Genomic DNA, 18,497 nt, shown 5'->3' on the forward strand with positions numbered 1-18,497 from the left:
CATAGTTAGTGATTTGTTAATAAAGAGAATTGGACAATAAAATAAAGTGTGACCTTAATTAAAAAATATGCTTAAGTAGAGTGCATGTAGTTGTCAGGAAAGAGTACTGTTGTCTGCTGCAGAAAAGCAGGGCTCGTTGTGATGAACACCCTGAAAGAAGGCAGATATATACCTCAGTAAAAAAGAAGGAGCAGTGGAGAAAGGACATATTGTAAGGAAGAAGGAAACAATAGTGGTAGAACTCAGCTTTGTTGATTAGGTAGAAACCAGGGATGGACTGGGAGTAAAAAACGGCCCTGGATTTTTTCCCAAAAAGGCCCACCACAACTACAAACAGTCAATACTATCTCACAGTATTACAGCAATCCTTTTGCATTCATGGCAGATAATATAACAAAACCCAAGGTGACCCTACTGACAAAAGCAAAAGAAATCATCACAGAAATTTGAATAGAATAATTTCCACTACAAAAACCATTACAGACATTACAAACCATCAACTGTTAACAAATAAACCATTAAGTAATGGCTTCCTGTAGTGTGTTATGGGGAATATTATATTAGAATTTAGTAACTTTAACAAAAGCCATTAATAAAAGTTGACCAGTAGATTTTACCAGTAGAGACCAACAGGCACCATTACTTTTTTTATTTTTTCATTTTATTTAAACAATACAATTTTCATTATAACTAGTAAAACCAATCATGTGTTGCTTTTGATTTTCTTTTTTTTTTCAACAGAAGATTGAAATAAATGTATTATTGTGTGAACTTAGACCATGCTCCCACGTCACTAGACATAAACCTTTTCCAATCACAACCGTTTTTTTTTTAAACCATTTTCACTCAAATTTGCTTGCCAATGACCTTCTGGTGGACTCTTTGAGATCAAGCATTGAACTATTTTTTCAATTAATGATAAACCAGACATGGCGAGGGGCACCTTATGGGAGTCCCTCAAGGCAAATTTAAGAGGTCAGATAATTTCCTACACAGCCCACAATTCTGGAAATTGATGAAAGCTATGCAAAAAAAAACAGACTCCTCACTTTACAAGAAACGCCTACAATATCAGACAGAGTTCAACCCTTTAATCTCAAACGATGCAGAAATGCAACTGCTCAAGTCGAGGGGACAAGGCTGGCAAACTCCTTGCCCAGCAAGCTAGAGCTGCACCAGCATCTAGGTTAATTCCTAGTATTAAATCCTCATCAGGTGCCACTTCCACTGACCCAAAACTTATAAGTGAAACATTCTCCAAATTGTACTCTGATCTATATGCCACCGATCATACCTAACACCAGTTCAGCAAGTGGGTTAAACACTATCGAGCTCCCTAAAGTGGATCAGGGGCTAGTAGAGAATTTAGCTGAGCCAATCTCCACAACTGAGATCATGAGGAGTGGAATTTTATAAGAAATTTGCCCCACTTCTCTCCCCAGTTTTAAGTGACATGTTTAATGAGGCCCTGACACTTGGCCGACTTCCTCCAACCCTGACTAATGCCACAATTACTCTTCTCCTAAAAAAGGACAAAGATCCCCTACTTTGTAGTAGGGATGTAGTAAATGTGAATTACAGAATTCTTGCAAAGATTCTATCCCTCCGTCTTCAGAAGGTTTTGCCAGGGATCATTTCAGCAGATCAAACAGGCTTCATGCTGGGGAGGCACTCATTTCACAATACCAGGAGACTCCTAAACATTCTGAACATGCCCAGCTCCAGCACCCCTGAGATACTGGTGTCGCTGGATGCTGAAAAAAAGCTTTTGATAGGGTGGAGTGGGAGTTTCTTTTTGAGATGATGGATAGATTTGGTTTGGGTTCAGATTTCATATCATGGGTAAAGTTGTTATATTCATCCCCAGTAGTATCTGTACAAACAAATAATGTGCTCTCACCCTCTTTTCACTTCACCGCGGCACAAGACAAGGGTGTCCACTGTCCCCTTTACTGTTTGCCATAGCCATTGAGAACTTTGGCTATCTGGCTAAGATCTGAAGAAAATTTTGAGGGCATTTCATGTCAAGGCACAGTACACAAGCTATCACTGTACACGGATAACACTAAGCCTCTGCTGAATGTGTCCAACCCTTCTACCTCTCTCCCCGTAATTTTAGAGATTTTAAAACAATTTGTCCAATTGTCAGGTTATAAACTAAAGTTTGGGAGAAGTGTGTTACGTAACACAGAGACAGGATGTAATCGCAAGGCGTGTTTATTGACAAAAGCACAGAAAGTCAGACAGCACAACCAGTTCACAGGGTAACACAGGTGGGGGGACACAAGGCTGATGGCACGGTGACACAGGGACCTCGGTGGGCAACGGATGATGGTGCTTGCTTCAGTGATGATCCCTCGAATCCCGGTGAGTGTGCAGTCCTCGTGATGGTGAACGGTAATCCAATGCTAGGTGAAGATCCAGGAACAGCGACGACACAGGAAGACTCAGGCAGGAACTAGGAACACAGGAACACAGGTACGGGAGCACACCGGGGAGAAACAACGATCTGACAACATGAAACACAAGTTACTGAACTTATATAGGAGACAAACAATTGAAACCAGCTGGCGCTGCTGATCATCGCTGATCAGTGACCACGCCCACAGACACACACACAACAGCACGCTAGACGAGAGAGAGAGTGAATTCATGAATCGTGACAGAGTGAGTCATTCGCAATCCACAACTTAGTAAGTAAATTCCCAAACCATGTAGCCCCTTTTAAATGGGTGGACCAAGGCTTCAAATATTTGTGTATTTTCATCACCGGATCCTTGGCAAACACTTTCAATAGCAATTTTGTCCCTTTGCTTAAAAAAGTCGAGGAAGACTTTAACAGATGGTCTACTCTGCCCCTCTCCTTAGCTGGCAGGGTTCACCTTATCAAAATGACCATATTCCCAAAGTTTCTTTACCTCTTCCAACATATCCCTGTACTTATCTCAAATAAGTTTTTTTTTTTTTTGCCAAAGTAGATAAATTAATCTCTAAATTACTTTGGGGTAATAAACCAGTGCGTATTCGGAAAAACATATCGCAGCTACCTAAAATGTCCAGGGGGCTAGCCCTCCCTAATTTTCTACATTACTACATGGGCTGCTAACTTTCAAAAACTCTTATACTGGACAGCCGATAATAAGGCCAATCAGCCAGCCTGGGTCCAAGGAAACTTTTCCTCCTCTAAAGCCTCGCTACAGTCACGGTTATACTCCCAACTTCCAATGTCAGCTAGTGTCATTAACATTAACCCTGTAGTCATTCAGTTGCTTAAAATATGGATGCAATTCAGAAAGCATTTTGGCCTGAAGCATCCCTCTATCCATGCCCCAGTATCCCACAATCATAGTTTCAAACCATCTATTATGGATTTTGCCTTTCAATTCTGGAGTGATCGAGGTATCGCAGCTATCAAAGACCTCTATGACTTCATGTCTTTCGCCAACCTGTTAGCCAAATTTCAACTTCCATCTGCTCACCTTTTTCGCTTCTTTCAAATTAGGCATTATGTGCAAAGAAATTAATCTGATTTTCCAAATCTCCCCACAGAGACTTTGATAGACACGCTTCTCAAAGTAAACTCCAATCCAAGTTCTATCCCAATGTTGCAGATGCCTGTAATAGGTGCATCCAATCTCCTGCAGACTTCATCCACATGTTTTGGTCATGTTCAAAGCTAGCAGAGTTTTGGCTTAAAATATTTGAGACTCTTCACACGGCCTACCATTGTGTAACAAACCCAAATCCTTTGTCTGCCCTTTTTGGTATATCACATGGCAGCACTCTAACGGCCGAAGCACAACACTCTTTGGTTTTTGAACCTTGCATGCTAGGCTCTTAATCTTGCTTAACTGGAAGCAGGCCCTGCCTCCATCATTTGACAGATGGATTAAGGAAGTCCTATATAATCTAAAACTTGAGAGGCTAATATATATATATATTAGGGATGCACCGAAATTTCGGCCACCGAAAATTTTCGGCCGAAAATGGCCTTTTTGGTTTTCGGGAGAACCCGCGTGGAGACGGAGAAGCGCCAAGTGCAGGAGACAGATCAGAGCGCAGAAAAGACTGGTCTCTGCAGCAGATGAGTGGCATGCACCATCGTTGTCTGATATGTTCAGTGGAATTCTGCAAGAAAGTGCCTCAAATAATAATAATACGTTGGCTATTTTGATCTTATACACACACACACACAAACATATATACATACATAATATCAGATTGTAGCCATATTTATGCTAGATTTTCTGCTAGATTTCTGCTTTAATTTGATAAAAATGTTTATTTATGCCCTGGCCTTATTTAAACACACTCTCTCAAATATTTCTCAAATGTCAGGCAGATGACAAGCTCAACTGCTCAACAGCTAGATGGTTATCTGTCTGAAGTCCCCATCCCCAGAAGTGATAACAGTCTTGTCAACTGGAGAAGTAATGCACTTTCTAGTCTTACAGAGAACAATTTCAAATGCACTTCACCTAAATGCACTTTGTTTTTATGAGAGAACTGTTCATTTTAAAACCTTTCTGCAGGCCAGTAGGCCTGTACATTATTATTAAATATACACATGAGTGGGATACATTTTTAGTTTGAATTTTATTGTATACTGTGCATTGTTGCAATGTGCTTAATAAATATTTGCATCATTTATAATTATGTATTCTTATGTTTTTAAAAAAAAAATAAGTTATGTAATTGTAATTATCTTTGAAACTTTAATATTAATTTATGCAATTGCAATGTCTTAATTTTAGTAAACTTAGTACACGGTCATAGCAATAAATGCAATGGTACTAATAATTGGCATAATTTCTTTCGGTGTTTCGGTTTCGGTTTTCGGCCTTGATTTTCTCTTTTTCGGTTTTCGGTTTCGGCCAAGAATTTTCATTTCGGTGCATCCCTAATATATATATATATATATATTTAAAGTGTATTGTGTTTGTAATCCAGGAGCAAGTGACATTAGGGTGTGGGATCCCATGTAGAGGATAGGGATGGTGTGTTGTGGAGAGGTGAGGGGGAGTGTGGAAAAAAAAATATGAGCACTGTTTCATATTTATAAGTACTGTTTCACATTGTGTATGCATTGTATGGTTGTTGCTCAATAAAACATACTTGAAAAAAACAAACAAAAAAACAATATTTGATTCTATTTTGCTTGACAATAATCTTAAGGCTGTGGTTCTCTTGTTTGGACATAGTGCCACGAGTCTTAAACATATTGAAAACATTGCATTTGTGCATTTGTAGACTATATGTCACGCTATCAGTCTCTGTTTCCTGGGTGTCCCCTAGTGAGCGCACTTCTCCTTAGGCACTTCACCATAGGCACTTTAATTCCGCTTGTCTGGTCATGTCGTCACAGTAATTGCACTCCAATTAAATCGCACAGGTGTTGACTATCCTTAGTCATTAGTCTCCCTATATAGAGCTGTCTTTCTCTGTCGTCTTTATGGAGTCCTTACCCTATGTGTCTCATGCTCTCGTTCCCCAAGACTTCCTCTACCTTCTTGTTCTTCAGAGTTCCCCGTTTCATCCGGTTCCCTCTTTTGGTTTTGTTTGTCTCTCATGACTGTTTATTTTGTATTTACCCTTCTGTTTAAATAAAACCCTTACCTGCATTTGGATCCAACCCTCTCTTTGTGTTTCTCCTAAACCCTACCGTGACACTATAGCTTGTCCACGTATAATCTTGTGTCTGGCCTTCTTTGGTTATCTATCTATGACTACTTCTAGAAGGCCAATAATATTGTCAAGGTAATTTTAGGTTTTCTTTGTGAAATTATCTGAAGTTCTTCAGATTTTTTTTTGTACACCAAAAATATATGTATACCGAAATATGTTTTAGTGTCAAAATTCTTAATGACAGGTCTGAAAATATTTATGAAGCCCCTATTCATAACACATTATAAGGGTATGAATAATGCATTATAAAAAACGTATAATATGTTATATCATCTCATGCATAACCATAGCGACAATCATAATACTTACATATGTGTAGTTATAATATAATGTAGTTAATTCTCATTAGAGTATTAGTATGCTCAAAAATGGTAGAATCTAATATGATAGAATAAGCTGAGATGCTTGCAAAGACAATTTATCTGTTGATTGACCATCAAAATAAAGTGTTAGCATATCTTTACAGTAGCAGACATACTGATACTCCAATGACCGCTAGTTGTTATGAAGTTACAGAGTTACTTATCATCAGCTGTCTAAAGGGTACCATCAAAATAATCAATCTGATATTTACAATAAAAATAGTTCAAAGTTTATTATGATTATTATTGCTACTTATAAGTGGTCTTTGCCCGCTTTAAGTAAAGTAGCATCAGAAAAATGGCAAGATATGAGACTTATAATACTTTATAACTATGAGAAAATATAATCCATTGTAAAAGTGGATGCAACATGTTCTTTGTGTTATAAATCATCATACTCTTAAAAGCTATAACAACAAATACATTTTTTTATAATATATTAAAACTGTTATTATGAATATTCATGAGATGATACAACATACTATAAGTTTTATTATAATGCATTATGCAATCATTATAATGCTTTAAGAATACCTTTATAATGTATTATAAATACAGGCTTCATAAAAAGTGTAGTTATTTTTAGGTATGGGGTAGGTTTAATGGATCTAAACTATGGTCAAGCATTAATATGTGATTAATAAATACTAATAAACAGACACTATGCTAGTAATATGCATGTTCATAAGCAACTACAATAGTTCATGTCAGTGAATAGTGTCATAATATTAAGAGTTATCAAATGTTGTGTGAGGCTGTGTGTCCCTATTTACGCAAATGCCAGTGAAAGGCAATCTATACATAATCATAATCTATCTTCACCACTCTGACCTAGAGCAGGATTAACATGTCAGTTCCTATCTAATTCATCCGTATATATCTGTCAAATCATCCTTCATAAAGCCTTTAATCCAAGGTGACAGTGAGGGTTGTCCCAGATGTACACTTGCTTTAAATAACATATTGAGTCATTTATCCATAATTATGATGCTGTTAACTGTTGAAGAAATGTACTTTTTTTTTTCAATTCAAAACTCTGCAGTAGCTATTGTCTTGATGTTGATTAAATAGAATAGATTAAAAACACTCAGGCTTTACTGAAGGTGGGAATATATACAACACATTAAAGCTCTCATCAGAAATCAGTATTGTTTATTTAATTTAAAATATTATTTTGACATTTTGTTAACATTACAGCTCAATCAAAACATAAACAGAGTGATTTAATTTGCAAAGTGCTTTTTATTGTTACGTTGCCTTGAATACATGCCTCTACAATCACAACAAAGCCAGTATAAGGAGTCCAACAGTAATTGCGTTAAGATATTTTTCCTTTTGCTGCATTTTAGGAAGAAAAATAAAAAGCAAAAAAACAAAAAAGAATCTTATGCACCATTACGCTGGACTCGCTGGATGTACTGAAACTGGGACATGGTCTGTCCTCTCTCAAAACTGTCTTTTGGTTGAATCAATTTGGTTTTGTGAAAATACAAAAAGGAAAACTGACGGAAAAAAAAAAATATTCTGCAAGTGGTAGCGGCCGCTCGTTTCCCTGGGCTGAACACTTTGTGGTGTCTGTGTCGTCGGTTGCAGTTGAAGCCCAGTGTACGTAGCTGCTTATCGTGTGTCATGGACGAGTGTTTACGCAGGGGACACAGAGCTGGAAGACACGGACGAAGCCTCTGTCTTGGATGCAGTAGTGGAGGCGCCCTCTTCCTCCTCGAAGGGGTTCTTGCCGCAGCACAAGGTGGTGATCATGCAGTGACGGAACTGCTTGTTCATGCAGATGTAGATGCAGGGGTTGTAGACAGCAGCGGTCTTGGCAAAGAAGGCTGGCACTGTCATGAAGACAGGTCCAAATTCGCTTCCCTGGTGGGTGAAGATATACCAGGCCACACTGGCATAGGGGATCCAGCAAATCAAGAAGCCAATGACCATGATGACGACCATGCGGGTGACCTCACGCTCGGCCCTCTGGGTGGTCTCAGACTCCTGCTGCTGGGCAGCGGCTTCTTTGACGGTGCAGACGAGACGACCATAGCAGAAGAATATGACGATGAGCGGAATAATGAAGTGGACAATGAACATGTAGATGACAAAGGACTCGTTGTTGTAGCCTGGGGCACGAGTGTAATAGTCGACTCCGCATGAGCACTGCATGCCCTCGGGAATGTAACGGGACCAGCCAACCAGGGGAGGCACGGCACAGGTGCAAGCCATGAACCAGGTGAAGACAACACCCATGATGGCGTGGTTCTCTCCGAAGCGGAAGTTGCTCACGGGCTTACAGACGACCATCCACCTCTCAAAGGCCAACACCACCAGGGACCAAAGGCCCATTTCACCACCCAGGGTTGCAAAGAAGCCTTCGAGGTTGCAGCCGACGCGTCCAAAAACAAAGTAGCCATGCAACGAGGTGTACATCGTTGTGGTGAAGCCACCGAACACCATGAAGAGGTCGGAAATGGCGAGGTTCAGCAGAATGTAGTTGAGAGGTGTACGCAGCTTCTTGTGCTCGATGGTGACGTACAGAGTGAGGAAGTTGACGGGGAAGCCAGTGATAATCAGGAAGAACATGTACGCGGCCAGGCAGGCGTATGCCCATGGCGCCACCAGGTAGTACTGAGGATAGTCGTACGGGCTCCTAACAATGCCGGTGGCATTGGACATAGGCACGTAGAACATATCTCCCTCTGTACCGTTCATTGTTGCGGTTGGATGTTGTGCTCAGCCCCTTTCTGCGGTAGTGTTTGGATGGCTCGGCAGGACTGTGGAGAAACGAGGCAGGACCGTGCTACGACTTGATGGGGCAAGTGTGAACCCCACTTTATAGAGACTCGCTTGGGATTATCTGATGTTTCCAGGCTGTCAGCATGAGTCTATTTAGGCCACAGCTAATAAAATAATCCCAGCCATCATTGCACTGCATATCTGGCAACTTCTCAAGTTATTAAGGTTGTACCTGCACAAGGCAGGTAAGTGGTCATAGAAAAAGAAAAAAAAAAAACACTAACAGGACTTTATTTGAGACATAAGGGCACACTTGTATGATGACATCAGTGAATCAACGATGAACTGGTTTTAACTGAAAATTGAGTGTTTACCGTTGTCCATTTGCATTATTATACACAATTTTCCTATTTAATACTGTAAAGCTGCTTTGACACAACTGTATATGTAATAAAGGTGACTTGACTTCCATCAAATAGCATCCAATGAAGATGCCCCGAATTGGATTTGGACACATTTCAAAGTGCACAAGTGAGACAACAAAATTTCAAACCAAGATAGCACATTCCTGTTTTTAAGCAAAACATTTGACAAAAAAAAGTTTTTATTTTATTTTAACTGATTCAAAATTAAGACACTTTCATGTGATCAAACCACAAACTGTTTCATGCTATTGTGATGACCTGTCCTGCATTAATGCCAACAAGTCAAGCTGGGATCTTGGAAGATATACGTGAGGAACACCATAGAAAAGTAGGTCACATTTCACACACACTAAAAAATCCCTAAAAAGTGCTCTGGCATGTATCGGTCTTGATTCTTTCAAAGTATACATGTTTCCTGCGAAATGCACTCACAACCTTTCAGATGTTGGTGTCATTCTCAAACACCTGAAGGAACCAGAATTCTCCAAGTTAACTAATGTTCATAGAAATAATTACATATAATCAAGCACATTAATTCAAGAATAAGAAATTCATTCATCAGTAATTTGTCATTCAGGATAATAAAACCAGTGGACTAAGCACAATAATATTTGTCATAAACTTATTTCCACTCTTGCACTCTAGATTGTGTAGTGTCAGGTGGACTAATGCTACCCTTGTCCCTGTGAAAGGCCTGGGTAGACATGCTCAAGGCTCAGCATATTTCACACAGGTGGATTTTATGAAGAGGATTTACAGGAGATTTACCTGAGATTACAGGAGAGTTACCCTACAATGAGGAGCCTTAAGCACATTAGTTGCTTGCTAGTCTTTCTACAATCAACACTGCACAGGCTGCAGGGGAAATACTGGCTGTACCTGGCTAGTATAGTCTCAGTTAGCATTCTGTTCATCTATTGATAAATATTTGAACCTAAAATATCCACACAATGTGTAGCAGGCTTTAATAGCTGCTTTTCCACTGTCGGGCCAGTGTGAGACAGTGCATTAAACTGGCTGGGCGGGGCTAATAGCCTCGGACCTGTAGCACGAGGCCAAAATAGCGCTGCGTTAAAACCCACCCTTTACATGCCTCTCAGGAACAATGCCACGCAACCGCATCATTTCACCAACAAAGACAAGTTATCAGTAAATGAATAAGAAATAAGTCACTGGGACTAGTGCGATCACAAACAAACATGATAAAAGCAGCCATTTGTTTGCATGCACTGTTAAATATTTAAAAGCATCAAGGTTTTACTACATTAAGTGATACATTAATCATAATGAATTATTTTATCCGGATTGAAAATTAGTCACACAGAAATAAAGTGTTATGAACATAGTCTGCTCTTCAGTCAAGTCTGTTTCAGTTTATTTGTTGTCACAGTAGCCTATATAAATCATATTTAGAAATAATTATAATTTCTATAGTTTTATAAAAGCTCCCAAACTAAAAACATTATTTTTTATGACATAGGCTACACAGAGTTAAACTCTCGAGACAAGACTTATGACAGGTAAAATATGTTACTAAATAAATACACGATTGTGTAGAGAATTAGAGGCTGACGTCTAAACTCTTTAAGTGGTCACATTTGAAATACAATGGACAGCAGGGAATGAAAAATTTATTCTGAGTGAATTTACCTATTGATTAGAAATGCATTTACTTAATAATTTCTAATCAATGACTTTATAACCACAAACAATCTGGATTTTATGTTTCTAAATGAAAAATGGCTAGAAGACAGCTGCAGTGCAACAATCCTAAATGAAGCAGCCTCTCCTAACTTCACTTACATGAGTGTTTTCAGGACTGTTAGGAGAGGTGGAGGTGTAGCTGCTCTATTTAAAGATGTCTATCAATGCAAGCAAGTGTCATTTGGTCAGAACTTGTCTTTCGAATATCTAGGGATTGTGCTGAAAGGTGCTCCACGCATTCTGTCTATTATTATTTACAGGCCTCCAAAATACTCTCCAGCCTTTGTTGAAGAGGTCACAGAAATGTTATCAATGATTTCCTCAGAGTTTGACTGTTTTGCTATTGCAGGGGATTTTAATATTCACATACAGTATTGTTCAAAATAATAGCAGTACAATGTGACTAACCAGAATAATCAAGGTGTTTAGTATATTTTTTATTGCTACGTGGCAAACAAGTTACCAGTAGGTTCAGTAGATTGTCAGAAAACAAACAAGACCCAGCATTCATGATATGCACGCTCTTAAGGCTGTGCAATTGGGCAATTAGTTGAAAGGGGTGTGTTCAAAAAAATAGCAGTGTCTACCTTTGACTGTACAAACTCAAAACTATTTTGTACAAACTTTTTTTTTTTCTGGGATTTAGCAATCCTGTGAATCACTAAACTAATATTTAGTTGTATGACCACAGTTTTTTAAAACTGCTTGACATCTGTGTGGCATGGAGTCAACCAACTTGTGGCACCTCTCAGCTGTTATTCCACTCCATGATTCTTTAACAACATTCCACAATTCATTCACATTTCTTGGTTTTGCTTCAGAAACAGCATTTTTGATATCACCCCACAAGTTCTCAATTGGATTAAGGTCTGGAGATTGGGCTGGCCACTCCATAACATTAATTTTGTTGTTTTGGAACCAAGACTTTGCCCGTTTACTAGTGTGTTTTGGGTCATTGTCTTGTTGAAACAACCATTTCAAGGGCATGTCCTCTTCAGCATAGGGCAACATGACCTCTTCAAGTATTTTAACATATGCAAACTGATCCATGATCCCTGGTATGCGATAAATAGGCCCAACACCATAGTAGGAGAAACATGCCCATATCATGATGCTTGCACCTCCATGCTTCACTGTCTTCACTGTGTACTGTGGCTTGAATTCAGAGTTTGGGGGTCGTCTCACAAACTGCCTGTGGCCCTTGGACCCAAAAAGAACAATTTTACTCTCATCAGTCCACAAAATGTTCCTCCATTTCTCTTTAGGCCAGTTGATGTGTTCTTTGGCAAATTGTAACCTCTTCTGCACATGCCTTATTTTTAACAGAGGGACTTTGCGGGGGATTCTTGAAAATAGATTAGCTTCACACAGACGTCTTCTAACTGTCACAGTACTTACAGGTAACTCCAGACTGTCTTTGATCATCCTGGAGGTGATCATTGGCTGAGCCTTTGCCATTCTGGTTATTCTTCTATCCATTTTGATGGTTGTCTTCCGTTTTCTTCCACGTCTCTCTGGTTTTGCTCTCCATTTTAAGGCATTGGAGATCATTTTAGCTGAACAGCCTATCATTTTTTGCACCTCTTTATAGGTTTTCCCCTCTCTAATCAACTTTTTAATCAAAGTACGCTGTTCTTCTGAACAATGTCTTGAACGACCCATTTTCCTCAGCTTTCAAATGCATGTTCAACAAGTGTTGGCTTCATCCTTAAATAGGGGCCACCTGATTCACACCTGTTTCTTCACAAAATTGATGACCTCAGTGATTGAATGCCACACTGCAATTTTTTGAACACATCCCTTTCAACTAATTCAACTAATTGCCCAATTGCACAGCCTTAAGAGCGTGCATATCATGAATGCTGGGTCTCATTTGTTTTCTGACAATCTACTGAACCTACTGGTAACTTGTTTGCCACGTAGCAATAAAAAAATATACGAAAAACCTTGATTATTCTGGTTAGTCACATTGTACTGCTATTATTTTGAACAATACTGTAGATAATGCAGAAAACAAAATTACAAAATAAACAAATTCCGCATGTGCATGGACCCACACACAAAGGTGGACACACTCTGGATCTAATCATCAGTAGGGGTCTAAAGATTTCATCCGTTGTTATTAAGGACGTAGCACTATCTGATCACTTCTGTATTGTCTTTGATATATTGATCTCTGCTACCACTGAATCTAGATCTGTCTCTGTCAGAAGGAGATGCATAAATGAGAACACAAGTGTACTATTTATGGAGGCTATATCTTTAGCACCAAGCATTTCTGCAGACTCTGTTGATATTCTCCTTGATTCCTTCAACTCAAAAGTTAATAATGTTATTGATGATATTGCTCCAATAATAGTCAGTAAGAAAACAAACAGACAGAAATCAGTTTGGAGAAGATCAACAGCAGTTCAGACTATGAAAAGACAATACAGAAAAGCCACTGTTGAGAGACTGACAAACCCCCCAAGTCAGATTCCCAGTGATATGCTATCAGACAGCAAATGCTGAGTTTGCTTCTTTCTTTTCTGAGAAGATCATAAATATCAGGAAGGCTATTAGCACATCCTCAAGAAATGCAGAGGTCAGACAGATTCAGCCAAAATATCAAAAAGATACTATGTCTATTTTTGAAACTATTGAAAGCAAAATTCTGGAAGACATAGTGCAGCAACTAAAATCGTCAACCTGTTGTCTTGACACACTTCCCAAATCTTTTTTCAACTTCTTTCTGGGACATTTCCAAACTCCCTAAAAACTGCAGTTGTAAAGCCCCTCCTGAAGAAGACCAATCTTGATAACACAATTTTGAGCAATTTTAGACCAATATCTAATCTTCCTTTTATAGGCTAAATTATAGAAAAGCTTGTTTTTAATCAGCTGAACAAATACTTAAACTCAAATGGATACCTGGACAATTTTCAATCTGGTTTCCGACCGCATTACAGCACAGATACAGCACTCATTAAGATAATAAATGATATTCGCTTAAACTGTGACTCTGGCAAAATACCGGTGCTGGTATTGCTAGATCTCAGTGCTGCGTTTGACACTGTCGATCATAACATACTACTAGAGAGACTGGAAAACTGTGTCGGGCTTTCTGGGATGGTGCTTAAATGGTTCAGGTCATACTTAGAAGGGAGAGGCTATTATGTGAGTCTAGGAGAGCATAAGTCTAAGTGGACGTCCATGACATGCGGAGTCCCACAGGGGTCAATTCTTGCACCGCTCTTGCTTAGCCTGTATATACTTCCACTAAGTCAAATAATGAGAAATAACCAAATTGCCTATCACAAGCTATGCTGATGATAACCAGATTTACCTAGCCTTACCTCCAAATGACTACAGCCCCATTGACTCCCTCTGTCAATGCATTGATGAAATTAATAGTTGGATGTGCCAGAACTTTCTTCAGTTAAACAAGGAAAAAACTGAAGTCATTGCATTTGGAAAGAAAGATGAAGTGTTCAAGGTGAATGCATACCTTGACTCTAGGGGTCAAACAACTAAAAATCAAGTCAGGAATCTTGGTGTGATTCTGGAGACAGACCTTAGTTTCAGTAGTCATGTCAAAGCAGTAACTAAATCAGCATACTATCATTTAAAATGATAGTGGTTGTTTGGGTGGTTTGTGTGGTTGTTCTGCACGCTTGGTAAACAAACTACAGCTAGTCCAAAATGCAGCAGCAAGAGTTCTTACTAGAACCAGGAAGTATGACCATATTAGCCCGGTCCTGTCCACACTGCACTGGCTCCCTATCAAACATCGTATAGATTTTAAAATATTGCTTATTACTTATAAAGCCCTGAATGGTTTAGCACCTCAGTATTTGAATGAGCTCCTTTTACATTATACTCCTCTACGTCCGCTACGTTCTCAAAACTCAGGCAATTTGATAATACCTAGAATATCAAAATCAACTGCGGGCGGCAGATCCTTTTCCTATTTGGCACCTAAACTACGTATCCAGACCAGATGGTGGATCAGCACCTAGAAAGGACCTCTACTGCCCTGAAAGACAGCGGAGACCAGGACAACTAGAGCCCAGATACAGATCCCCTGTAAAGACCTTGTCTCAGAGGAGCACCAGGACAAGACCACAGGAAACAGATGATTCTTCTGCACAATCTGACTTTGCTGCAGCCTGGAATTGAACTACTGGTTTTCGTCTGGTCAGAGGAGAACTGCCCCCCCAACTGAGCCTGGTTTCTCCCAAGGTTTTTTTCTCCATTCTGTCACCGATGGAGTTTCGGTTCCTTGCCGCTGTCGCCTCTGGCTTGCTTAGTTGGGGTCACTTCATCTACAGCGATATCATTGACTTGATTGCAAATAAAAACAGACACTATTTCAACTGAACAGAGATGACCTAACTGAATTCAATGATGAACTGCCTTTAACTATCATTTTGCATTATTGAGAGACTGTTTTCCTAATGAATGTTGTTCAGTGCTTTGACGCAATGTATTTTGTTTAAAGCACTATATAAATAAAGGTGATTGCTTGATTGATTGATTAAAAAACATTGCAAGAATTAGATGTTTTGTTTCCAGTCAAGACTTTGAGAAATTAGTTCATGTCTTTATCACCAGCAGGGTGGACTATTGTAATGGGCTCCTCACTGGCCTTCCCAAAAAGACCATTAGATAGCTGCAGCTCATCCAAAACACTGCTGCCAGGATTCTGACTAGAACCAGAAAATCTGAGCATATCACACCAGTCCGCAGGTCCTTACACTGGCTTCCAGTTACATTTAGGATTGATTTTAAAGTACTTTTACTCGTATAAAAGTCACTAAATGACCTAGGACCGACATATATTGCAGATATGTTCACTGAATATAAATCTAACAGAGCACTCAGATCACTAGGATCAAGTCAGTTAGAAATACCAAGGGTTCACACAAAACAAGGGGAGTCTGCCTTTAGTTATTATGCCGCCCGCAGTAGGAATCAGCTTCCAGAAGAGATCAGATGTGCTAAAACAATAGTCACATTTAAATCTAGACTCAAAACGCATCTTTTTAGCTGTGCATTTATTGAATGAGCACTGTGCAATGTCCGGACTGATTGCACTATATTTTCAATGTTTTTTTTTTATTTATTTTTTTTATGTAAAATAATTTTCTAACTGTGTTTAAATGTTTTAATCATTTTAAAAGTTTTAAAATTGCTTGTTTTATTTTTGTTATTATTTTTCTTCATGATTATTTTACTTTCTTTTATGTAAATCACTTTGAATTACCATTGTGTACGAAATGTATTATATAAATAAACTTGCCTTGCCTTGCGTATTAAAAGCTACTTAGCAAATACAGATGACAAAGTATTGATTAAAACAAAATCACAGCCACCAAATTAAAAAATCTGATATCCTATATATTGCCCTGTCTGTTAAATCTGAAAAAAATAATAATTAATCATAGCTAACCAGATGTCTTGGATGGCTCTCGTCTCAGGTTTTTAGCAGTTTCTCGCACTTAGTTCTCGTGCATAATAGTCTAAATTATTATAAAAATGGTGCTCAAGTTAGAGGTCTGCTAGCCCACCGGGTCCCGAGTCCATTCGGGCCGGGCTCGGGCCAATTTAATTTTTTTATAGATCCGGCTTGGGTCGTATTGTGCCCATATACGCGCAGAGCACACATAGGCTACTGTATTAAATACTGTTATAATGATTATAAGCAATTATAAATGTACATCACCTACACAATACACAATGCATATACACACGGCACCATGCATTAGCATGCAGGTGACAGTTGACCATGCAGAGCATCATGAGAAGTTGGAGCTTGGGGAGTTATCAAAAGTTCCCAATGCTTCGGGAAAAGTTGCATTTTGAGTTTTGATTTGATTACTACGACAAAAAACGAGCTAATAGTTCATGTGCAGTGCTCGCCATCTCGTCAGACGCGCCTTTAAGAAATGCATCTTTACGAAATATGATTATAATATAATATTTTTCAATATTATATGTAATTTTATTAATAAGATTCGGGAGGAGCGTGTCAGATACTTAGCCTAACCAACACAGGTGGACCATAATCAAGTAATCAATCCCATAGTATTAATATCGCTGACTTACCTCTATCCATTGACGGTTTATCAGCATGCTGGTTCGCTTCGTCTGTCACCTTATCACAGACCCAATTTTCGTACCAAGGAAGAGAGCTACACAGGGGATTTATAAGACCTGCTGCTTTCGCCGGACCCGTGATCATTCCTACCCAGCCAAACACATCCGTTGAGCAGCATTAAGCGTCATCGAGACAGCTGCTCTCCTCGCCAAGCCACACGTCGTGGCCAATAGACCGTGCAAGCTCCGAGCTCGCCTCGCTCAACACAACGATCATGCCGCCCGAGACCGAGCTCTCCTCAAGCGCTGGATTGCAGCAGAAAGAATCCAACCAGCCCGGGCCGAACCACAGTTCTCACCACGAATCAGCCTTTCACCCTGGCGTTCCGGCCGAGTGGCAGTTTGAGGCCGTTTCCTCTAGCGGCGCAGACCGCGCGGCGTTAATACATTTTCAGGCGAAGACACTAAAAACAGGTTCTTCTTTTTCTTCAATGGTTTTTACGGCAGGTGGCATCCAAAGTGTTGCATCTAAAAACAGGTTTGCGGCTAAAGTTTGTTAAACGACGTCATGACGCAGTTCCGTCTTCTTCTACTAGTGTTTTATGGCGGTTTTGGCAAACCAGCGTAAAGGTGCATTACTGCCACCTGATGATCTGGAGTGAGGATTGCGCATAGATTTGGACTACAGATACAAACATTCTGTCGGATGAAGATGCCACTTTTAACCACGAAACCAAGGCATTACATTTGCCTTACCGCGCACGTTTAAACCTCACTGAAATGATACAGACATAAGTTCCATGATTTAAAAAAAATAAATAAATACTTAATTTAATTTTAAATTTTAATTTCCATGAAAGTTTTCTGGTAGGACCAAATCATTTAGGGAACTATTTCACCATTCACCGGCGTGATCATTCAAAATTAATCTAAAACGCATCTGCCCTCTTGTTTTGACCCAGGATAGCAAGTGTGAGTAAAATTACTTTTGCCTTTTAAGGACCGTAATACGAAAAAACTGCCAAGTAAATATCTTTAGAAACCACTTGGAAGCGAATAGCACATAACTGCTATTAACCCATTTATAGCATCGCCAACGGCCCCAGTTTATTATTGTTTCACTTTCACAGCATGTTAAACATCATTCTCTTACTTGATCTGGATAAACCGTGCATCAATTGAAAGTCTAAAGACTTTGGCTTTGATATTTTACCAATATTTCGATAAAACATCATTTCAGCGACAGTTATTTAGTAATTATGTCAGGAAAATGATTCCTATTCCTATACGGGAAACGTCGAAGTGTTAGCTCTTGGACAAATGTTAATCATGGATCTAGTCAGAAAGAATCATGAGCAGAAACATCTTTATTTTGGGTATGTAATTTCTGTCTCCATGCCAAAAACGGGGGGTGACTGGTGAGGGGTTAACGTTACTGCTATATTCATGTCTTTCGGTACAACGTCTTACAAGACTAAACATGCTTCATCGTTTCCAAAAGCCTCTGTTTCCA

At 39.2% G+C, this 18,497-nt stretch overlaps 1 protein-coding gene across 1 annotated transcript; it reads right to left on the reverse strand.

Moving 5' to 3' along the window:
• Positions 1–7,269: 7,269 nt before the first annotated feature.
• Positions 7,270–8,868, reverse strand: rho (rhodopsin). Its single transcript, XM_052562946.1, has one exon. The coding sequence runs from the start codon at positions 8,751–8,753 to the stop codon at positions 7,689–7,691; it is 1,065 nt and encodes a 354-aa protein (XP_052418906.1). The 5' UTR covers positions 8,754–8,868; the 3' UTR covers positions 7,270–7,688.
• Between the last annotated feature and the right edge of the window lie 9,629 nt (positions 8,869–18,497).

This window comes from Carassius gibelio, chromosome B8, assembly GCF_023724105.1.
Source record: "Carassius gibelio isolate Cgi1373 ecotype wild population from Czech Republic chromosome B8, carGib1.2-hapl.c, whole genome shotgun sequence".
In the NCBI taxonomy this organism is placed as follows: domain Eukaryota; kingdom Metazoa; phylum Chordata; class Actinopteri; order Cypriniformes; family Cyprinidae; genus Carassius; species Carassius gibelio.

Coding starts and splice junctions, on each gene's coding strand:
- rho (XM_052562946.1), bottom strand. CDS start 8,753: ATGAACGGTACAGAGGGAGATATGTTCTACGTGCCTATGTCCAATGCC.